We start from the raw sequence: 25,101 nt of genomic DNA on the forward strand, positions 1-25,101 counted from the left end.
TGGAAAAAGGCTGCAATGAAACAAAGAGTGAAAAATTTAAAGGGGTCTGAATACTTTCCGTACCCACTGTACATGGTTCCTTTAACACAGATGGACATCTGATTCCCTGTAATAAGACTGGAGGTGACAGAGATGAATTACTATGATAATTATCTCAGCATAATTGTGATATCAAGCGGTTATAATATTTACACAAAAATCACAGGTATTCATTTCGATTGATTTAATTGAATTTTGATATAAGAAATGTGTTACAATAATATGATATAGAGTGGCGAACAGTTACCAAAAGAAACTTAATTATAACCCACCCCTATTAATAACTGTTTTAGGATGCAGTGGTGAATTGTCTACTGAATACTTTAACATTTACATTTAACATTACCTCTAGTTCCAGTCCTTCTGTAACCTGTTAAGTCAGAATTGCTTTAGCTTAATGACTACAAGCAAAGTGGAATTTTAAGTGGCCTGTACGCAAATGTGGCTTGTTACCATGGACACTTTCCAATTTCTCTAACTACAATGGTCCACGATCGTGAAAACATTCATATTTAAAAGGTGTTTGATCATCTGTGTTTTCCCACTGTAGCATGTACAGGATACTTTATTACCCTGAGAAATGCTGAGCAATACTAACAGTTTTTTTTTTTTATAAGGTCTGATGTTTATGTTTAAATTAATCCTCTTAGATTAGCATGTTAGCATGCTAACATTTTCTAATTAGCACTAACACCCAAGTACATCTGAGGTTATAAGAATGTCAATATCTTTCAAGTATTTGATCATAAACCAAACTGCTGGACAATTTGAAATTGTGATCTAATCTCGGCGTTACAAGAAATGTTAACGGACAACCATTACAATTCACTGAGGGAAACATGTTTTGAATTTCTGTACAAACTTTCATGGCATACCATCGAACAGTTATTAAGATCGGTTCTGACCAGAGGTATACCATCCAACAGACCTGAAGACAAACAAATAGAGTCAGGCAGCCAGTGTGGCTAAAAGCATATATTTATAAAAAATAACTATAAGTTGCGTTGAACAAATTTAAAAGCAGAATAGAGAGAGTTGCTCTAAAATTGATTTTCTACACAGGAATAGGACGTTCAACTTGAAACAAAAGCCAATCCATACCTCACTACAAAAACCCTGTGCCAAGAGCTATAACCACAAAGAAAAGAGACCTTAGGCATCAACAACAAAATGGACAACATGCTGTCAGAACAGTTAAATAGTCCTTTAACAGCTATTACATAATTCTCAACAGTGGGGTGCTGTCAATCAAACATAGCCAGATGGCTCTGTGGTGGCATAGAACTGTTAGCTAACACATTGTCCCTTTGAGATCAAGCATTTGTCAACTTTTGATCCATCAATGGAGTGCCACTGAGCAAACCTTTAAATGGCTTTTCCAAGCTAAAGCAGGTTGATCTCTGCAACGGTTTGCGCCTGCTATGACATAGAGGCATCAACAATTCTCTGAAGGTGGACATTTTAAAAGATGTCACTGTGACCTTTTTAGAAAGCTGAATGATAGGAATGGGTTGTCTGAACAGACTAATATTTACACAAAGCAGGGTGGATGAGATGCGGGTGGGAATTCCATGGTTACCTGAAAACATCACAAAACCCCCCAAAACGGGATGACACGGTCCTAAAGTTACAGGACAATATTATCTTGACAACTACCAGAGAAGACCTGAGCAGTTACATCATGCCTTCCTGCTCCACTACTACAGAGACTACAACAAATTGAATTTAAAAAGCCAACCTTCATGCTGCAGTACTGACAGATATGATTTTTTAATATGAGAAAAATACTGTCCGAAATTTGAAAACATTGAGTCACAGATTGTGTTCACATTGACCAGGTGGTAATGACTTCACTCATTCTGATAAAACACAGATGTGAACTGTACTCAAACCTTACCTTGTCACTGTTCTCCAAGGTTTTGATAGAGGAACACCATATCCTTGAAGTTGCTTGTGAATAGTCCATGACTTAGGTCAAGACACAGTCTAATGAAGGATCTTGGATCCATTATAACAGAACATGAGCCAGAAAAGCAAAGGACTTTGGTGTTGAAACGAATGAGTGTATACTGTATCTCAACATGGCTCCAACCAACAAGCTCTGTCGAATAGCAAAACACCACAAATGCACTGTAGCACCATTCCTGACCCACAGTGACCCTAACAATCTCTGAGTGTGAGCAACCCGACCACAAGCAGCTCAAGCTAAGATTTAAAAACTATGGAATTCCACTGGCCATAACTCATTTTTAAAAAGCTTAACACGAATGACATAACAAATATAATTCTTATTACCTAAGTATAATGTAGAGTAAGAGTGGCAAAGAGTGTGAGACACATAAAGTAAAATATTGTCAACCAAGATGGACAGGACTTCCGTTTAAACATACTTACCTCTCTATTACATTTATTTATTTTGTTGCAAATGTTTCACTTAGTCTGAATTGAATTATTGCACATTTATTTGATTATACAATTTTGACTAGTAGTTATTGAATTGAAAAATATATAACTGCACCATATTGAAAATAATTAAGAATTGGCCTAGACACAGATATTAATAATTATATATTGTGTATTAAAGTGAATCATTGTCAAGAATGTTTATTGAGTGCAGTCACAGCAGACTTTTAATACTGGACTGTAGAAAGAGGACTGCATTAGCAAGGGAGGTTAAATGCTTAGAGATTGTTTTCAGCAAGAACACTTATTTCCCCTCCCATATAAGTTTCCTGAAAACACAGAAAGAAGCCCAGGGAAAATAGGCAACCACATTTCTTGGACCATCTATGTATCCCACATAGCCCTTACATGTTATATTATTTTTAAAACCGGGCATATTTTGACATTAAATGGATGATACATATCTGTTTGGCCATTGACAGCTTTTTAATTCTGCTTAACAAGAACAGTGGCCAAGATAGTTCCTTAGAATACCAACTAATGATGCAATTACAAACTGCTCCTAAAGAGGCATTTGAATTCAGCTCTGTCTGCAGTGACAGGTGGTGCAAGACAACATTTGTGCAACTTGCCACAGCACATGCAGGCTCCTCACAGTGATGCTTGAGTTCCCACAGCAGCCCAGGGACAAGCTAGCCACAGTATGTGTGAATGTGAGTGTGTGTGTGTGTGTGTTCACCAAGGCAGTGCAAATGACACTACTCTGCAATACACAGACATTCCTTCTACATGCATAGTTAACATTCTAGAGACACAGCTATATACCCGTTGACTGGCATGAGACAGATGGACAAAATCCATTTTGCCTCGAAGAAAATTTGGTCTTTGTGCTGCAACTCTCAGCAACTGCATGTGTTTCTGTCTGTTGTAGTTGTCTGGATATTCCAATGCTTAGTCAATCAATACAAGAACAGCACAATGTTTCATTTAGATGGGTGAAATAATACTGCATGTACAATTTATATTTTGCTGTATTCTGGGCGCCTCCTGGCCGAGGGTTGCCAGATGATGTAACAGCGAAGCAGTAAGGTTTAATTATTGTCTACCTTCTGTAGAAAATAGTTCTCTATAAAAACTGTTGACCACAAGGTGTGGTAAATATTATTTACAATTTATATCCATCCATTCTTTCCACATAACAGGATCAAGGCATCAATCCGGCAAAAAAAAGGTTCTTAGCCAACACACTACAGCTCTTCATTGGGGTCCTGATGCTTTCCCAGACCAGGTAGGATATGTAATCCCTCTGGAATGTCCACTTCAGGATCTTCACACACAAATCTCGGGGACTCTTTCAGAGATGGCTGAACCACCTTAACTGTATATTTTTAGCTTCAAGGAACAGCTACTAATGGCGCTTACCCACAGCTAGTACCAGCTCTACTCAGCCGCGGTGCCACATCCTCCTTTTTTTATTGCAAATTTAGAACCGCTGCATGAAAATGCTGTGGCCTAACGCAACACACACACAGAACGTTAAAGGTGTGTTATTTTTTTATCCTCGGCATGTGGCTGTTGAAACAGCCAGAAGACAAATTTAGTTTCAAAAGAAGCTGGTGGAAGCGGGGAAAAAAACCGCTGGCTAAACTACTCAAAAATTGGGGGTTAGTTCAGAACTCCCCGTCTGCTGCTAGAAATGATGACGAAGTGATTAGTGACAATTGTCTCTGGCCAATCAGTAGTCTGCTGGTTTTCACAGCATCTTTTGGTATCGCCTCATCTCGCTTGGAACCTCAACACAGTTGATACAAAAAAAAAAAAAAAGTACCTGTTAGCAGGTACCAGGGATCACTGATCCACTCCACGCAAATTCCTGTGGAACTTAATCTCCATCTTACTCTCACTTGTCAACAAGTCCCTGAGATACTTGACAGCATTTGGAGCAGAAGGTGCTCCAAACCAAAAGGGGGCAATCTGCGGTTTTCAGGCAGAGTGCTTTAGTCGCAGACATCGAGGACTCTCATCCCAAGAGCATGGAATAAAAGTTTACTGAATGAAAATCTGAGAGTAGGAAATAAAATAAAAATACAGTTTTCAAACCCCAGCTTCTTCTATGGATTATTTATCTACTGTTGTCTGATGTTTTGCATTCTCCTTTTCCTAACGTAAATGTCTATCAAAGAGGTAAATTATAGGTAGTCACAGCAGACGTGTCTTAATCCAATGTGCTGGCCTACAGAACCAGACATTGGAGAGAAAAAAAATAGTCACAGAGGTTATAGTGCAACAACTGAAAGGACAATTTTCTCTGATTTGTACAATGGTATCTCATCCATTTAGCTCCTTCTTGCTTCAGTCTTTGCTTTTTCATTTAATACAATTTCTATGAGCATCAACTGAAAAGAAGCACTATCTTTTGCACACCGTGACAACAACATAGATGGGTCTGGGCCATAAATTAAGCTGTCTCACCATGTCCTTGGTGTCCACTTTCCTGGCTTTGCCACACAGCGTAAAATCTGAGGTGTAAATTTTGCAGGACCCTAGACATCAACACTGCATAACTATGACATCAGCCAATAAACTCTTAGAGTCCGAAGGGAGACGAGCACACTGCTCTCACACGAAAACAAACACACTAGAGTAAAATACTTCCTGTTCTGTTAGTTGTATAAGCCAGTGTGTGTCTGTGCCATTCAGGGTATTGTCAGTGGTAAAATAGTGACGAGATGTAAAAGGGTATTGGCTTGTGAAACAATACATTTGCCACTGAACTGCACAACACCGTGAACCACTTTACAATGTGGGCACAAATTCAACACTTATGCAAAAGCAGTGTAAATTCACATGCTTTTGTCCAAGATGATTCAAAATAAGTGCATTCAAAGTAAATAGGGGCCTGAGCTACAAGTCAAAGAAAAAATCGCAAGTAAATACCGCTAGTAACTGTATTTCATCAAGGTCAAACCCAAGATAGGCATATTTTGCAGGAGAATTAAAGCATTTGATCTTGAACACACTGGCAGCAAACAATCTGTATACCCTGTCATATTCCTAAGCAACAAAATAGACATCATCTCCTAGCTAAAAACAAATATTCATGTGTTGAGTGATATGCTGCTCTGTCTGATCGCTGTCTGAATTCTGGTGTTTTATTTGCTGCCTCAGTCTTAACAGATTTTTTTCTACTTTGACTACTATCTGTCTTACCCACTGGTCTGACCTGAGACAACATATGTTTTATGCCTCTTTCCCCAGGTCTTCACAGCCTGCACTTGCGTCTGTAATTTCATCGATGGAATTGTCTGCTTGTACTACAAGGTAGTGTAACAAAGTTCATCTGCACTACAGACTGTCACTCTCACTTCCGTACAGTCTTCATCTTCCCAAGAACAGTGTTTTTTTCATCCAATAAACTATTTACACACTACTCATGTGCCATTCTGCAACTGAAATAACAAGCAAACATTTAACTCATGTCCTTTAGGTGTATATTGCTGTTATTTCTAGTGTCTACTCAGCGTAAAAGCAAGCATGTGCAGCATATTCCCCTGGGTATGGAGTATGATGAACAGCATGTGATTGTAAGTAGATCTGCAGATGACGTTGCTGGTGATTTCACAGTAATTAAAATCTAACAATTGTCCTTAGTGAATCCTTAGGGTATAAAACAGCTGAAAATGATAGTTCTCAAACACTAGTTCAACCATTGATTTTGGTCTTTGCATCAAGTTCTAAACTCACTGGACTTTAGTTTTAAAGGAAGATGTTAAACGTATGGCTGTTTCTACGAAAGGGCCAAGGTCAAAAGCAGCAACAGCAAAAACAGAGGGAGGCAGTGTGGTGGAGATCAAAAAAGGGGGGAAAGATAGAGGGGGAAAAGGGGCTTCAGGGGGAAATCAACAACTGTGACAGCTGTGTGGATATGGCGAGCTGAGCTATAACAGGGAGGTTCCAGGGCAGGAATGCAGAACAGTGGTTTGTACTTAGGTCTGACGTGGCAGGACAAAGGCACAACATACAGCAGCTGCCTAATCCCAAACGTCTGGCATGATGATCCTTGTCAAAAAAGTGCAACCTGGATTCAGAAAAACTCATTGTTTCAATCCCTATAAATCTACATAAAGTTTTCCTGCATGTGTTTTTCACTAGCTTGGACTAGAAATGACATCACACTTGTCAGCCTCAATCACAGGTCATAATGTCTGGCAATGCACTGAGACACCCCATTACAGAGACACAGTTTTACATGATGTCAGCATAACAAAGGTTACTAGGCTACAAGAAGAAAACTTAAGTAAAATGTTTCATGTAATGCTAAATGAACCCCTACAGTCACTAAAGAAAGGTATACACATCCATTCCTTACCCTCCTCTGCACAAGAGACATCCAGATGTCAAGAGCTAAAACAAAAACTTACCTGCTACAGAGTTTGGCCTTGGCATCATGAGGGAAGAAGATGTCTGTGATGGGTATGGAATGGGTCCCTCAGGTGAGTGACTTGGAGGCTGAGGTGTCCCCGCTGATGTGTTGGACTGGGGCTGGTCTGTCCTGGATGGTGTGTCAGCTGGCGTTGCTGTGGCACTGTTGGAATCTTCTTCGGCCACGGGAGAGCAGGTGTCAGCCCGCACACTCTGTGCCAGGCCATGGCGCCCGCTGCCTCTCAGGCTGCCATCCTTACTCCACTCCAGGCTGGAGCCACTGCGGTCATCATTCTCCGAAGAACTAGTGATGGTAGCTGGGGGGAGATGAGAACAAAGAGGGAATTAGAGCAAGTGAGGGAGGTAAGAAGCTTTTTCTGTGTCATGAACATTTATCTGTCTTCATCTCTAATGAGATACTGAGCTGTAATAGAACTTTTAACTTTGAATAACTCCCTGCTTTTCCCTTATTGTTCACCACCCGGACAGAGACAGGAGCATTAAAGATAGTCTGCTTCCACTAATGAAAAACAGAAAGACATGATAGCATGGACATGGACAATTAATTTCCTGAGCCCAGTCTTTTGTTCTTTTCACAGGTCATCAGCTTAAACAGCAACTGGATGCTGTACTTTGACACAAGATTCACACTCACAAAATATTTAAAAAAATGTAAGAGTAGAGCGAAGAACTAGTTTTGAAAACCGCCTTCAATATTTTTAACTTTGGACAGGTGTTTTGCAAATATGACAAAAAATCCTTTAATCCTCCCTCAGGCCAACCCAGCCATCTAATATGATCCTGAAAGATGAGTGGAGGGCCAAAGCTACACAGACTGCAGCTGTATACAGAAACATCAGTAAAATCAGAGGACAGGAACTGACTGGCCAGCTGGCTGCGTTTGCATCACACTCCCCTAATCTGGATATCATAATACTAATAGCACGTTGCATCCTCACTAATATTACTATAACACATCCTGGACCTTGTGACTACTGTGCCGTTTACCTGTATAGATATGAAGTCATTCATTATTCTTTATTTATTCAAACGTATGGTAAACATGTTATTTTACTCTTCAAAGAGCTGGTTGTGGTCATTGGTAAAGGGCTGTTATGGGTTCTTCCACAGGCACCTAACGCAGAAACTCCTTTCAAAGCTATTTTGTAAATGTTAAGACATCACAAAATCTCCCCAATTCCACTGAAGAACTTTAAACGCAGAACAAAGCCAAATTAATGTGCTTTTGAAATCAGAGTCAAACTTCAAAGAACATGGAACATTAATCACTGGCTGGAATCTGACTTGTGGACACAGTATAGCTTTGTTCTCTTCCATGCCTGTGCATTCTTATCAAGGCGTGTGGGTGAGATGTTGCAGACCAACAACACATTGTGTCATCTCTCACAAAGTACATTTTGATTTGACACATATAATGTATCTTTACAATGAGATCACATGTTAGATCACAACACTGCTGTCACAACCCTGTCTGTCTTATCCTGGGGGGGCAGCACGTTGATGCTCCATGCCTAAAGATACTATGTCACAGCTTCCATAAATTATTTAGCAGCTAGCTATGATATTGCAAAAAAATGTGTGATGTCCTAGTTAGTTCATACAAGGATAATGAGTTTTGTCCCCGAAATCTACCAGTGCCTTCAGAAATTATTTAAGTTCAACCAAGGATAACTGCAGGCGCATACAGTTTCAATTTGATATTGAATCCCCACTACAAATATTTAAAAGCCATTTTTTGAATGAATTTCTAACATATGTAAAGCTACCGGAAGGTTTGTGAGTAGAAACAGCAGACGGATTAATATATCAATAGACTACGTCATATTCCTGTCAGCGTGTGTAAATCCCCAGATGTCTTACAGGGTTATTACTAGACATCTCTCTCATACTAGAACAGCTTTACACAAACTCAATAACTGATACATGGTAGAGGTTGAATAGAATCAGACAGACTGACATATATGCTATTCAGTGCCACAAAAACATCCACTAGGGTTTAAAAAAAAAGAGTGCTTGTGAGACTTTTTCTATATCACAAAGTGCACATGAGATAACATCTTCAGATTCCAAATTAAAAATAAAGAGTTTTGTGGGGAACACCGTAATAGTTGAGCAGAGAAATCTGCGCTGACAGTTGTATTGTATAGGATAAATGCCACAAAAAAAGAAAATATTATTAAGGTCAGCAGAGCTTTTGTCATTACCAATGTTTTTATCAAACACAGCAACTGATGTAGCCACTGGTAAGCTGCAATTTCTTTTGTCATTACTCTGAGGTGAGCTATTTACGCTCCTAACTAAGCTATTGATTCACTGTGCCTGGTTTCCCACTGAATCTAGGGCTGACTTGGCTCATCTCTGGCATTCCTAGCATTGTTACTGATTATTTTGGCAAATGCACCACAGGTGGTTTTATACAGCAGTGAATTCAGTTTAAAGCTGGTTATTTAACAAACATTTTAATATGCTTTATGTTACGTGGGAACCAATATAAATAACACTAAAGAAAAAGGAATTGCCTTGAATACAAATGCAATACAACAGTAAGCATTTCCACCATTGGCCTGCATGTGACTAGCTCTAAGCTGCTAGCTTAAATGTGCCCTGTGAAGTTATGTTTGCATTCAGTGTCACTCACAAATGCAGGTTTTGAATGCATTGCTTCCTTATAAAACATTTGAAAAGCTGATTTTTAAAAGATATTTTAAATCCTATATTGTTTTCATCTATGTATGCTAGTTTTGGCATTGTTGCAATACTCAAATCTGCACATTATTGCAGCCGAAAGCATAAAACCTGTAGCAAGAATGTGTATCGGGTCCACCACTAAACAAACAAAATAAGGACTTGCTTGTAAAAACATCACTTTAGAAATGTTAATAGGAAAATTCCACAGGGTACCTTTAAGTTAGGACACAGATGAGTCTAGATGAGTTTTTCCTGCACCATACAAGTTACTATTTGGGTAGTGGGTATGGTGAAAGAGTTGGTTATTTCTAACCTATGATCCCACTGTCTTTGCTCTCAAGTGTGGAGCTGGGGCTTGTGATGGTCCTGCAGGGGCTGGAGCAGCTGAGAGGGGGGTGGCTAGTCGTGCTGTTGAGCGTGGAACACGGGCTGTCAGTGCTGGGAGATGCCGTGCTGCTGGTCAGTGTAGAGCAGGGGCTGATACCCTGGCTAGTCACAGAGCACTGAGGAGAAAAAAGATAGAGGAAAAAGATTAAGGTACACCAAAAATGTGCTCTAATAATCAAGTATGTCAATGAAGTATGACGTCAACCCAATAAAAAATGTTAGCTGGCAACATGTTTACATTCTTTCAGCATTAGCAGCAATAAATAGAACAACAAATATTTTTTTTAACCTTATTTGGATGGAGAATTGAGAAATAATGATTTGATCCAAGACTATTGCCTGTTTACCTGGATCATGCGAGAGCAATGCAAACAACTTCTTCAAAAACATACAAGCCTTTCACGTGTGAGCATGACAAACAAGCCGAAGGGCATACAGGCTGTAAATAGAGCAAGGCTTTCAAATTACACACTTATATGTCTGGAGGAACCAAAATAAGCCTGATGAGAATTTCAGGAAGAGGACTTCACGAGTCTCTACTTTGTTGTAACACAATAGATACCTTTCTCATGCAAGTCACCAAGCCTGTCTGACAACCATACAGCCACTAAATCTTTGTTTAAGCAAACTGACAACCGTAGAAATAAAATTTAAGCTGGTTTGTCCTGCTTCCCCATCTTCCGTAAACTGTATTCTGATTGCACACAATATAATGTAGCTCACTCAGGAAGGTCAACCTTGTCACACTGTAAGAAGAGACAAATCCTTCAAACAGTTCCACATACACCACTCCATACCTTGGAGTGGTGTATGTGAATAGAATACTAGATACTGATACTATGGAATACTCCAACTAAAAACCACGGTTACAAAGCCAGGTGAAATCAAATCAACCCTTATCCTCAATACTCAAACTTCGTTGCAGATACTTTGTTGCATGGAAGGATTTTCAACCACAGTTAGCATCTCAAGCACCACTTACTACAAGACTGTGCATTGCCTGAAACACACGCCACCAATTAAAAGCTCAGCAAACCATCACAAACCATTTCTAACATAACACCTGAACTCAACCCTAACCTGTTTAAAAGCCATTTTCACATTTGGAAAATTGTAATTGCACTACAATTTTTAATAATTCCTTCTTAAAAAACATGACTGCAGTATTTCTGATGCACAAAAATCTATTATTCAACCCAAATGAACACAAATAGTAAGACCCACCAATGCTTAGCCAATTTGAGAAAGAATTGAGACTTCCTGTTCTGATGATGTACTGATGTACTGACTGTTGCTTTTTAAAAGGTCTATAGGCTTGTGCAATGGCATGCTTAATGAATATAACCAGCAAAAAAGGAGGGATGCTACACGGCCTAAAGCATCATTAATAACATGTGGAATGCTAATATTAACTACATAACATTTCCTATTTATAATTCCCACCTGTTTTTGTGACAGCATGCCAGTAGTTTTTGCCTGGCAATTTCCACCCTAGGGCAGCACCCAGAGCTTATACCACCTAACAACTCACAGTGAGAGCCAAACCGCTTCCTGACATTTAATAATTTACAATTTGGCGGAACATGCTGAGTTAAAAGACATGTTGCAAAACAGCAGTATGGAGGAAAAGAGAATTGCTCGCAGATGACAATAAATGTGCTCCTCCCTAACGAAGCACTGAAAACACACAACTAACCACAAACAAACACAAAGTGAAAACCATTACACTACCCATATCTCAACTAATGAACATGACTCGTGAAAGTGGAAGTGTCTTCCACATTACTAGAATTTCCGATTCAGTGTCAAAACGTGTCCAAGATACAAGGGAGGCGTAGCGTGCTGGGCTTTGCTCTTCACACAGCCCAAGCTTAATGAGTAGAACCAAACAAACTGAGGCTCAAACCTAACATAACTCTATTTCTGGTCTGGGACACAGACACTTGTGTTACATTCTCAAGAGCCCCTGAAATAGCACTTAAGTTACTGGAAGACTCATACACCACACTAAAAAGAGAATAGAACCACATGCAGTCAATTTTAGAAAATCTTTATCATCTCAAACAAAAACAGTTTGACAGTTACCGTTGTTTGTTGTGCCAAAAAAATAATTCCCAGAGGTGCCTCCTAAATCCCCATCCAAATATAATACACAGGAAAAAAATGAGTCAAGCTGCAACAAAAAAATCCATTCTTCTGTTAGACTGTAACAACTCCCTCCTCTTCTGATCCCTTCTCTCTCCTCTATCTCTCTATCTGTGTGCTGCTGCAGCAGCAGCAGTGGCAGTAGCTGCTGTCGGAAGAGGGAGGGACTTGGAGGGGAGGGAAAAAATAAAATACCTTCTTTTCATTCTTGTCGTCCATAGGTATGCGTGCCGTACCCGGGATCCCTTCTCCTAGTAAAAAGCCCAGCCTTGTCATCAGTTCCTGAGTGGCAGGGGAGGAGGAGCTTGGTTGCTTATCTGCTTGCAGCTCTAGAGAAGAGGAGGAGGGAAGGAGAGGGAGAGGGAGAGAAATGCTTAACATTAATTGGCAGATTCCCTCTCTCCACTGGATGGCCCACACAGGGCCACTCTGCCTGCCCTGCCCTCCTTGACTGTGCTCTGAAATGCTATGGTGCACTCTCCAGCTGCTGCTGATGTGGTTCAGACACGGATAGAGGGAGGAATGAAGAGCAAGAGAGTGAAATAAAGAGATAGGCAGTGTGGTGGGGGCTATGGTTAGTGTGTGTGTAAAAAAAAAAAAAAAGAGTCTCAATACATGTGAATGTCTATCATTGTTAACAAAGCAGACTGTGTGTGTGTGTGTGTGTGTGTGCGTGTGCGTGTGCGTGTGTGTGTCCTGCAATGCCTCAGGTGCCAATTCCAGGGGCTTTCTGGTTGTTCACAGCTCTCACTCATAGAGCCTCTGAATATCAATGAGTGAACATGGGCTTTCTCCACCATAGCTTAAACTTTCTGCAGTCTTTTTTCTCAAGGCTTAACACTTGTTTAGAGAGCAATTTTAAGGTTGGGTTGCCATCATGAAGGCAAAGATTACTTGCAATCTATTTTCTGTTTATAAAGTTTGCGTTTTGGCATTAAAAAACTCCCAAAACACTATAGACAAATAACACAGTCTGTGCAACATGTACCTTTAATCATCTATACGTGTTACTCAATTGTTGGTGTGGCAAAATAATTAAGAAAGAGTCACAACATTCCCTGAGAGTGAACAGATAGTGTGACTGACAGACAAAATAGATAGAGGGAGAGGGAGAGAGAGAGAGGATTAGAGAGGGGCAGATGTCCAAGATACAAAAGCTTATTATACAGCTCTCTGTCAGCACCTTTCCCTCCTCTCTCCTTTATTTTCGCCATTACCCTCTTTCTTCCACAGTTATTAATAATGCTGGCCAATGGCACAATGTACTGCCAAGCCCCAATGAAGTAAAAAGCAAGCCAGCATGCGCACACACACACGCACACAGTTGCACTGTCTTGAAGAAAAGCACTTGACTTTAATTTAGTGAAATTGAAATATGGTACAGGCCTGAAAGGAAACATAGCAATAATCAAAAAGGCCTAAAGGTTTCACACTAAATAAATTAAAGCTTTTGTCTATGTAGTATTGAAAGCTAACCTAATGCACATGGCTGCTGTGCTTGCATCAGCTTTTCTCCGTTGCAAATACTGTGCAGTAAAAAAAGACCATACAATAAAAATCAGTTCTCTATAGAGAATGTCACCCTGCTCATGTAAATGCTTGAGAGGAGCATTTTAAGACCACTGGTGCAAAGACAATGCTGTGGCCTGAATGCCGACAACAACGATTTTATAGATTCAGGGACACTGGACTATAGCACACATCTTTTTAAGTCTTCACAAAGTTATATAATAATTCAATTGTCATTTCTCACCACGCATAATATGCACAAATCTTCATAAGTAGAAGCAAGAACAAGTAGCAATCTTCAAAAAAGTTCTTTTTTGCTGGCCTTGCAAAAGCCATCGATGTGGTTCTTGCTTTTGACATATTTGGGGGATTTTCTGTGGTACTCTGATCTAAATCCCTTTTATGTACTGTAACATCATAAGGTGACAGAGTAGTATTACTGAGATTTTCATTAATAATTTTAAGATAAAGTTCTTAAATTCAATGGTGGATGGATGTCAAACTATGTTGAGCACCCCTTGTGGGTCAATAGTAATTTGAAGTACACAACAGATTGCATGCTTCATCAATTTTTAGTAGACGGTACAGATAATGGGAAATGGTCCCAGGTTTTTAAAAGAGGCACCTTGCACATCACACCTTTATGGATCCTGTAGATTAGCAGACAGTGACAGATTGTGTTTCAGTGTGAAAGGCTGTCACAGGTGTGGCGTGGCCTTAAAGCTCAATCATTGAGGGAAAATATTAATGTAGAGTAGTATATAAAAAGAATAGAAAATATAGTTGAAACCTTTAGGTCATAGAGATCAGTGTAAGAAAGCTGTATTTGTATCTGCTCGGGCTATAATGTGATATCATGTAGAATTGCTTTTCCACAGTTGTATATTTCATCACTGGTTCTTCAAAACCATCTAATCAGTAGTCCAGGAACTGTGCTGGGGCTGCGATAGACCTCTAGGCACCTAACATAAATACACAACAACAGACAGGAAGGCTGACATATGTGACGCACATGCCACTAAAAAGCCAAAACTGAGGCTCATGGGCCATATCAATAATACCTTCAGCCAGTTGTCTCTTTGTAAATCAATACACTGTACCAACAACTCAAATTAGATGCACTGCAACTGCACCCATAGCTAGACACAAAACCTTTCCTTCCAAGTTTCCTAGGTGGGGCTGTTACTGCTACAGAAATTCACCAGCAAATGGAGAAGAAGAGGCAGAGCATGCGCATTATGCTTGCACACTGTATACAAACAGACAGTATATTTAGCCTTAGAAACACTAGTAGGCTCAATATCTTCTCCAGCAGGAAGATAGGCCTGTTGTCTCACATTACTTCGTCATTTTTCATTTTTTACCCTGGGACCAGGTTTTTAAAAAGTGCATATTCAGGTAGTGCAATTACAGGATTTGCTTGGACGATCGGCCAAAATGATGGCAATTGTGCGTTTGCACCAAAAAGCCGTGTGGATGGCTTCTTAGTCTCATCTGTTGGACAGTCTTATATGTTGATAGTTAAATGTCTTACTCCAGGGGGCCTTTGCTGTGGTACTGAAGAATTAATACTTGCTGCTCTTTTGCTTTCCCGCCAGATTTCTCCATTCTGGTTATTGATCAGATTGGCTACCTTTCAGCCACAGGCTCAATTCTCTAACCTTTGGGCCACCACTTATGCTACTTTGATCTGATTGCATCTAAAGATTTGAGTAGACGTTTCCTTCGATGTGACACGGCAGATTTCAATGTCACCACTGCAGCTATTGTAAATGTTATTTGTCTAGTCTGACCAAGGTTACTAATGACAACATATTGATGTGCTGGACAGTCTGATCACCAGTTAGCTTCACAAGCCATTATCTTCCAAAGGATTTTCTAAAAAACACAATCAGTGTTTGAGCTTTTTAATGTCACAAATAGCTATGCAGTGCATTATGTTGCATTACTGTGTGTCTCTTCCAATAAATTGAGAAAAAGAATGTCAACCACAACACCTCAATATAATAAGATGAGCTGTTTTAAACTGATGGCATGGTACATTTAAGGAAACTGAGCTCACATAATGGTCTTGATCATAAATCACACAACCACCCTCTATATCCTAGTGTAACAACTATAGGTAGCAACGGTCTCCTTGGGTCATTCTCTAGTTCCTCTGTCATGAACCAGTTCTTCAATCTGAGACTCATAATGAAACATAGAAATCATCCCCCGGTCAACCACTACATTTGTGTATCTTAAGTTTAATTAATAGCATCATAATTTAGTGGGCAAACGACTTTCCAATCCATACCCAATAAGAAAAGGAAAAACAGTCAACATAGTCCAAAGACAGAGGTCATTGTGGGTTTTATCAGTTTCTCAAGCTGTCACACATTCCTGAAAAGGAAAGCATGAAAGAGGGCTGGTATGGTTCCTTGATTTAAAATGATATCAGCAGTTGAGCACTTCTGACTGCAAGTGGTCTACCTGTCTGCCAAGATAACCTGGTGGGCTGAATACAAACCAGACCTGATGGCTTCCCTTAAAGTATTCATAGATTAGGTCTGCTCTTATTTCATTTTAATGCTCATTGGCTATTTTGAGTGGGGTACAGCAGGATAGTCACACACGTATCCACACAAACGTATACTGTAGACGTACTGTATCTATGTGCATTCTCCTTCACTCACTCTCTCAGAGATTTTAGTACTGAGGTATTGTAGGCAGATAACTAATTAATTACAGTAGAGAAAATGCCAAAGATTTGTTTAAATGTTACCTGTGCCACTAGCTGCAATACAACCCCAAAGCATGATTGACCCCCCCCCCATGCTTAACAGTTGGACAGAGGTTATTTTCATTAAATTCTGTGCCCTTTCATCTCCAAACGTACCTTTGGTCATTCCAACCTAAAAGTTCTATTTTAAACTTTGCAGAGTGCCTAAACTTTGAAGACCCCAGTTTTTTGTTTTCTGTTATTTTGAAAGTGTAAATGATGGAAATAAAATCTATCTTTTTGTGACACATATACACATATATATATATACACACACACACACACATATATATATATATATATATATATATATATAGATTATATGCCTAATCTGTCATTTGATAGCTTTTGGAGATTTTAAATTTTTTCTTGGCTTCTTTATGCACATTAATACAAATTCTGACCTGGGGTGCCCATACTTTTGAGCCCCACTGTATAGCTTGAAAATTTCTCAGTCAGTATAAATTCCCATATTACCATAATTAAACAGGGTTTATCAGTAAAAATCCCTCAGTAGAATGAAAACACAATGAAAATTAGCTATATACACACTATCTGATTAGTTCTCTATATCTTACACTACCCTGAAGATTTTGAAAAAAAAGGGATATAGCTGGAACCACTTTTTGTTATTCCATTAACTGTACAACAAGTGGAGACAGAAACAAAACATCATCATTATCTGCTGCCTGAGGAAGTTTATGGGCAGGTGTGAGATAGCAGCAGCATAGTGCAAGGATGGAAGAATGGAAGAATGAAGACGTGAAGAGGAGGAGCAGAAGAAGGATGGAGGAGGAGGGGCACACCATGAACAGACTGGCTCCACAGAGCTGTCTTGGCTCTGTCCCTGCCAAGAAAACAATCCAGCCGGTGCTCATTAGCAGCTGGAGTTTCATTACCACAACAGTGGAGCCTGTTTAATGAACCCTCAATGAGAACATACATCCTGCTTCCCCATTTGAGTTCAGATGTACAAGGTGACGTGCCCCCCTGAAGCACATTGAGCGCTCTTACTGCAAATTCCACTGTTACAAACCACAAATGTCCTCTGCTGCAAGCACAGATGGATCGCCAAATGAGACATTACGGCATACTGAGGTGAGACTGTTGATAATATAGTATCTCCAAGTAAAATGAGGTTTGGTGGGTGGGGATGGCAAGGAGATAGTAATCATAGTTGTGACTGGCATCTCAGCTTGACTCTGGTTGTTATTACTGTTGCTCTAAGAGTAGATACTGATACATTTAATTTACCATTTGACCAACAGAGCTAAAGCTACTTCATGCAGTGCCGTGATTTACCGCTGCAAGATATAGCAGCTGTGCTTTGAGGATCCTCAAGAGATGAGATTAATGAAGCTTTATCATTAAATAAAGAAAAATACAAACAACATACACAGTTTCAGCCTCTAGCAGCTGATTAAAGGAAATCAACAATGCACCTGATATGCATTAGATAGGAATAAGACCCACTCTGTTACAACCAAAAGAAAATCACAGCCCATTCAGCTGCTGCCACAGAAAAGTCACTCCTTGCCTAAATAACATTAGAAGTTCTATAAACAGTCACAATGGGTCTTGATTATACAATTGGACGCAAGTCTTTATAAATGGTACAAAATACAGTCAGCTTGTAAAACTGTTTTATGCCTTACTTATTCATTGCATTCATTGTTATAATTCATTAGTGGAATTCTTCCTTACATCTGTCTCAGTTACCCAATTCAGTATCATACCAAGATAACAAAAATACAGTAAAATGACATTATCTGCGTATTTTTATGAATTACCAGTTCAAAATTAGTGTAAAAAGAAGTCACCAGTAAAAATAAGGTTTCCTACATGCAAAAACATCAGATTACTCTTTGTTACTCTTTGATGAGATGTTTAACATATCAGGAATTAAAAACAAGATCAATCTACATTTACCCAGTTAACACATCAGTCAAATATGTGGACAACATGATGCTGAAAGTTCTATTTTGTGCCATGGCTGGGCTTTGGTTGTTGGGCTTAAATGACACATTTAATAGTTAACGTTGGCTACATTTAAAAACTTATGTTTGGGTGGTAGTAGCTCAGACCTTAGGGAGTTGGGTTGGGAACCAAAGTATGGAGTCTGGATTGGTAGCTGGAGAGATGCCACTTCACCTCCTGGGCCCTGCCAGGTGCTCTTGAGCAAGGCACCAAACCCCCCCCCCCCCCCCCCCCCCCCCCCCCCCCCCCCCCCCCCCCCCCCCCCCCCCCCCCCCCCCCCAACCGCTCAGGGCGCTGGTCCAGCACTGGCAGCCCACTGACTCTGACATCTCCCCATTTGTTCATGAATAGACCCTGAGCATGTGTGTGTGTATTTCAGGCCCGTATGTAGTGATTATTAACAAAACAGAAAGGATCAATAAACAGTGGACTATACATTATTATAATAAATGTTTTCATTGTTATCTCCTGATTTAACAGTAACAATTGTTCCATGCATAGCTCAAGGGATGGAACGTGGTCACTGTGTTAATTCAATTTTTTCATTATCCATCTTAAAGTATCTGCACTGGCTACCTGTTTGCTTTGGAATTGATTTTAAAGGTTTAAAAAGCTCTTAATTTTTGGTCCTATCTATTGATTAGATTTGCCTTTAGCCTGTGAACCCTCAACAAGGTTGTTGCATTGTGTAAAGCACTTTTTGTTACATTTTATGTGTATATGCAGTACAATATATGCAGTAAAGTCTGTTTGATTAATTGACTGATTGATTGAAAGGAGTAAAAAACATTGCAGGACATGGCAATACATGGTCAGATTACTATCAGAACATTACAAACAGAGAAGTGAAAGCAACACTACAGTCAGATGATTTAAGTGGTATAAATTCACAGAATACTTAACGATATCAGTTGGGTCCTAATTTCAGTACTGACAAAATAATCAGCACATGCAGAAATAGGTGCTAAGTGGACCTAGATCTGACTGGAGTGGGGGGTGTGAGAGAAGCCATCATTGTTGGAGTGGATGAAACCTGAGGTTTAGTCTTGATTGACAAAGACAGAACTCTGAGACCACAGCTGAAATAATGCTGTCAGGCACTGTTGCCAACCTGTTGCAAATGCACACATGCCCGCAAACACACATACATAAACAAGCATAACTGTACTTGTGGACACAAATTAAAATACACATAGCATTCACACACATGCATAAGAAACTCTATCTTTCCTCAAAGAGCAATGTGATGTGACTCCTACAGTGATGTAGGTCAAATACACATTTCCTATCTTAGCTTACTGCCCATCTGCTTGTCCACAACAGAGAGCTCCGGAAAGCCGACAGTCTAACCCAAAAGAAGAACAAATGAATACATCCAAACTCCATGCAAATGTAATAAAATGAAACACACACACACACACACACACACACACACACACACAAACACACACACACACACACAAAGATACTGCATATAAATCTTTAAAATGAAATTCACCATGTTAGACAAATACAGGGATGCACTGCCTAAAACACCACAAAAAGCCTTAGTTGCACTCAAGATGTGACTATTTATGTGAGGCATGGTTTTTAGACATCCAAGAAAGGCATCCTTCAGCACAACACTCAATAAAAGGCCCCTTTATAACTACTAAGAACTCACTTTATCTGTGCCCTAAATGTCACACAGAGCTCATGCTGCAAAACTTTCAATGGGGTTTCCAGCTCAGATTCCCGCACTGACCTTGTCACAAAAGTGTGAATGTCAAACAACCCTTTCATCCTGTCTCAGCAGTTAGGAAAAAAGCCAACATTGTTTACTATCTCTAAAAGTAGGACACTACACAGGTTGAAAAATGCTCTCCTTATTGATAAAAAAAAACACTGGATACGTCCTTGTCACATGCGATGAGTACACACGGTAACACAAATGAATCTAGTTAACGTAACAGGCCTACTGCAAACTCTGACTCTAGATCTATCTGCATGGGTTAACTTAAAACAACATGCAAATCCTATATGTGTAAATGTGTCCACATGGGAGAGAAATGGAAAGGCATAGCATGTGTAGCTGTGCTTAAAAGCCTGTCAGCTGTGCATCCTACAACAGCTGGCTATCACAATTAGCCATCATTAGTCTAGAATTTATACAGTGCCTAATTGTACATAATTAGTTGAGTAAGTTGGCTCATTCCTTTAATTTCTCAGCAGAAACTTATTTTACCTGTTTACTACAGCTGTGGGGAAAAGGAGGTAGATCTGTCCTTGCTTATCTGCTTACATTTATTGAGAAACTGACTGTACAAGGCAGCAGGACATATACAAGTCATTAACAAAGCTACAAAATAAACTAAAATCTCGTAAATGCCTGGAGCTGCCCAAAGAGAGACAGCCTTTTGCTGTTTTTCCAAAAGTGCAGCATTGGGAGTTGACCAGAAGAATAAGAAAATGCAAAATTCAAGTTATAGTCTTAGTTCAGTTTTGTGTATGTACACTCTGTGTTTGAGACTGAAGTAGTTTGATGGTTCTCTACATTTTGCGGTAGAAAAAAAAAAAATTCTCTGTAGGGCTTGGTCAATAGGTCTGTCACATACTTGTGACATAGTTACAAAAAGTAATTTTAGCCTAGAACAAAATTAGAGCAGAGGCAGCACTGAGGACACAAGGTTAACACAACCACAACGACACCTCTTTTGTAAACACAAGTAGTTTAAGTACTTATTGGTAAACTGCAGACTGCATTCCTGTTGTTGGGTTTTTGTTGGGTCTCCCCCCTCCCCGTCTTTCTTCTGTGTTTTTTGGCCCTGGGACACGTTCTTATGGCTCAGTGTATTGTTTGTTAATTGTATAATAAGAGCACACAAAAGTGCACGCACCGTGAGCATTTCTTTTTCCTTTTACTGTGTTGGTAAGCAAGAGGGAGGAGGGAAACCTTAGGAAAGACTGCTTCTAAGACAGCACCGGCATGTGAATGCGTATGTTTTTTAGGGTTGGGTATTGTTTTGTTTTTTCCAATACCGGTGCTAAAGCAATACTTTTAAAATGGTGCCGGTGCCGAAACGCTGCCTGAATCGATACGTTTATAGAAAATAAAAAAAACAGAAGGATCCTAAACAACAGTCAGCAACATTAAAGAATGGCTTGTTTATGGCTAAGGCCATATGGTCAAAATTAAATGATTTAATAATATAATAACTAAAACTTATAATAACGTATTTCACTAGTACATTGCTGTTGAACATTCGTACGCACTAGATTCTCCCTATATATTTCGATTGAAAAGATCCAGGTCTCTCAAAATGATTTTTTTAAGTATACAGCTCAGGAAATTAGCTCGCTAATAGTGCTAGTGCACCAGCTGTCATGAGATAACATTTATCTTGCGTCTGCAATCTACCGGTAGCCTGCTCTGAGCCGAAACACTGCTCCGTGCCAGCTGAATGCCAGACACACCCTTGTGCCTTGGTATGTAACAGTCAACAGTGACTGTGTTGCACCTGGTAACTACTGTCTGTTTATGTGAGCTATGTACAATCAGAGGGCACCACTTTATGTGATGACCTTCGCTAAAGATAACACATCCTACAACTCTACTAAAGCCAATGAGAGGAATTTGAGCCCGCCATGCTCTGCTGGAAATTAAAACAGAGCACTTAGTGAAATATTACCCCTACACACACACACAAACACAACGCCCAATACAGGAGAGAATAGGCAGCAATAACACTAGACCTTACATACATGGAAACACAAGAACACATATGTGCAATTAGTGAGAAATTTAAGGACTTGTGCTCATTACATTTCCATGAAATAAATCCAGTGCTCCAGTCTGACAATGTGTCCTTGCATTGAAGAAAACTGACTTTTTTGTAATCTAAACAAACACTTTAAAATAAACACGGCACTATTGTGTGTTTGTATAAGACGCTAAATAAAGGAACACTCCTTAAACACACTGTTACTTTCATGGAACACTCATGCAGAAATTGATGCTACCCTCAAATTACAGAGACCTATCCCTGACCCCATGGACACAACAATGTTTTATATACCAGTTACACAAAACATACATACATACATACATACATACATACATACATACATACATACATACATACATACATACATACATACATACATACATACAGCTATAAAGACCTCACACTATGAGGGCAAAGTTATAAATTCCAAAATGTACTCTTATTTTTAAGCCAGTTAAAATCAGACCAATGTTACCAATGTCTCTAAAAACGCAAGCAGACAGATACACAAGTGAACGAAAATGAAAACTCACCATTGTTTGAGCACTCATTGTTATCGGCCACCTTCCTCAGTGCTGAAACGATGGCATCAGAAGGAATGCGAGGACTCTCCACATATTTGGGCTTCCTGATTGGACCTGCTAGCACAGACCAAAGATACAGGGGGGGGGGGGGGGGGGGGGGAGAGAGAGAGAGAGAGAGAGAGAGAGAGAGAGAGAGACATACACACACACACAGAAAAGAAAATGCAAAAGAGGAGAGAATGAGAGAAACGGAGAGAGAGAGAGTTCTCGATGGATTAACGTGTTCCAGATGGGACAAGAGATGAGAGGCGGTGGTGTCTTAGTTGGACAGGCTTGGCTGCACTCTGCAGCTCACATAAACTCATTTACACACACACTCTCTCTCAGACAGCTCCCTGCGCTGATAGCAGCTCTGGTCTGTCTAACAACCCTGAATATTGTCTGCATGGCTGGAGACTCCCAGTAAAACAGTGCTAGTTGGCTCTGGGAATGTAAACTACAGCAGGAAACCACAACAATTAGCCTCTTAGTGAACTTTTAAAATGAGTGTTTAAACACATACATGCACTAAGGATCAGCAAAAACAGACAGAGTTTTTGTGCTTGTTGATCTGTGAGCAGTGAATTGAAAGTATAGCCTGTTATTGCTGCACAGATATAGATAGATGGATTAAGGTCCATGTGTCCTGATGTAAGTCAAATGATGTATCTGGGACAGCGGTACAGTCCTCTGAGGACTGTCTTTGTCTTTAGTGAGGAGTCTAGGTTAGCTGCCTGCTCTGTTCCCTCTGCTTTCACCGTGACAGAATTAGAAAATCCCACAGCTCCATACAGAATGCTTGCTTATTGTGCCAAACTTTAAGATAAACCACAAAGAAATTCACCCAACTAGAGACAGCTCCTTTGGCAAAATTTACATCTTTGTGCGTGCAAAATTATTAGCTCATGTTGTCCATAACATATTCTGTAGAAAAAAAAAAAAAGAGTGGCAGTACAATTGTTTATATATGCAGGAGATCCAGCTAAGACACTAGACTAAATACTAAGCTATGAAACAAACATCTCCCAAGCAACTAGCTGTGCACATTTCAAGACCTCTACTTCTATCCAACAATTTCTTGTTAAAAAAAAGAAATAGTTTCTAGAGTCCAGGCACAAAAGCAAATATTTAGCTGCAGGAAATTATCTGAAAATAGGAGGGGACTGCATTATTTAGATCTATAAATCCATAGAGAATAGCAACTGGATGCCTCCCCCTGCACCACTCCTCCAAGCTTCTCCAACCTTGACCTACTGTAACTTAATCCAAACCTCCTCCTCTTCCAGACTCCAGTTATCAAATGACTGTGTGTAAATCCAGTCATAACATAAAGATAAGATGGGAGGGCAAAAATAACAATTTCCTATTACCACATTTGACAATCAGTCCCTCCCACCTCCAGAAAAAAAATCCTCAGTCAGATGGAACAATTTCTTGAACAAAAGCTGGGATTTTGGCCACAGATACTAAAAGTGGAGGTAAGAGGGAAAGAGTGGAGTTACAGCAACAGCCATGTGAGGGGAAATTATCTGGAAGTGTCACTGCATCAAGCCAGGCATGAGAGTCAAAGTCAGCTTGATGCACAGTGCCATCTATAGTTATGCAACTTGAAATGCATTGTGAAGAATGGTACTTTTGGTACCCGAGAAGAGCTTCTGCCTTAACAAACTGGGTGCTCTCTTGCTTGTTGGCAGATGTCATGATATAAAGTCAGTCAAATAACTCAAAGTAAAAGCCCAAAGCTAGATGCAGTCATCCTTTAAAGGAGCAGGAAGCCATAGTTGTAGTATGTGGTGAAAAGTAGTTGTACAGGATTTGTGTCACTTAGCAGCACTATAATCTACAGATTGGATTTCCAACACTTGAGGTGATACAGACTATTTGATTTGTGTACATAGATGAGATCTAAGCCTGAGAGAGAATGATCCAGGGATGTATCCACAAAAGCAATAGAAGTCAGCCTGTTATTTAGCAGACAAAGCCAAAGCCTGTCCTTAAAACCTCCACTCATCTGTTGACGGTCAGGCACAACCTATTACCCACATAAAGTCACACGGCTCCAATTAGAGTGGAACTACAGAGACAGAGAGGGCTGTGTGTGAGACACACTTAGTTGAAGGTAAACATCTTGGACCAAAAGCACACTGCCAAATATATTCCATTGGGTGTATTTCATCCCAAAACAAGAGACTGTACGCTTAAATTCAGATTTGGTTTACACAAAGTGCAGAAAGGAACACAGGATCCACACATTAAATAAGAAACATGTGGCTGGCAATAAGGGGTAATTTTAGGCCACATCAGAGGGCTGATAATACAGGGAAGAGGTAAAAGGTCCTTCAGCAAGACTCTGAGGTCTGAACTTCAGCTCATGACAGGCAAAACACACAGGGGTTCTTTTCCATTCAAAATCTAATCTAAA

The 25,101-nt window shown here is 39.8% G+C and overlaps 1 protein-coding gene across 7 annotated transcripts in view; it reads right to left on the minus strand.

Moving 5' to 3' along the window:
- Positions 1-25,101, minus strand: part of tanc1b (tetratricopeptide repeat, ankyrin repeat and coiled-coil containing 1b) — a 91,923-nt gene that overhangs the window by 31,723 nt on the left and 35,099 nt on the right. For 3 of the 7 annotated variants that reach the window (XM_034886479.1, XM_034886476.1, XM_034886475.1), the window contains exons 4-7: positions 22,650-22,757; positions 12,301-12,434; positions 9,887-10,076; positions 6,864-7,181 (exon numbers count right to left, since the gene is read on the minus strand). In XM_034886479.1, the coding sequence (XP_034742370.1) occupies positions 6,864-7,181; positions 9,887-10,076; positions 12,301-12,434; positions 22,650-22,757 (750 nt within the window). The remainder of the gene's footprint in view (positions 1-6,863; positions 7,182-9,886; positions 10,077-12,300; positions 12,435-22,649; positions 22,758-25,101) is intronic. The other 4 variants (XM_034886480.1, XM_034886478.1, XM_034886482.1 and 1 more) reach the window with 2 other exon arrangements.

Source organism: Etheostoma cragini, chromosome 11 (genome assembly GCF_013103735.1).
Source record: "Etheostoma cragini isolate CJK2018 chromosome 11, CSU_Ecrag_1.0, whole genome shotgun sequence".
In the NCBI taxonomy this organism is placed as follows: domain Eukaryota; kingdom Metazoa; phylum Chordata; class Actinopteri; order Perciformes; family Percidae; genus Etheostoma; species Etheostoma cragini.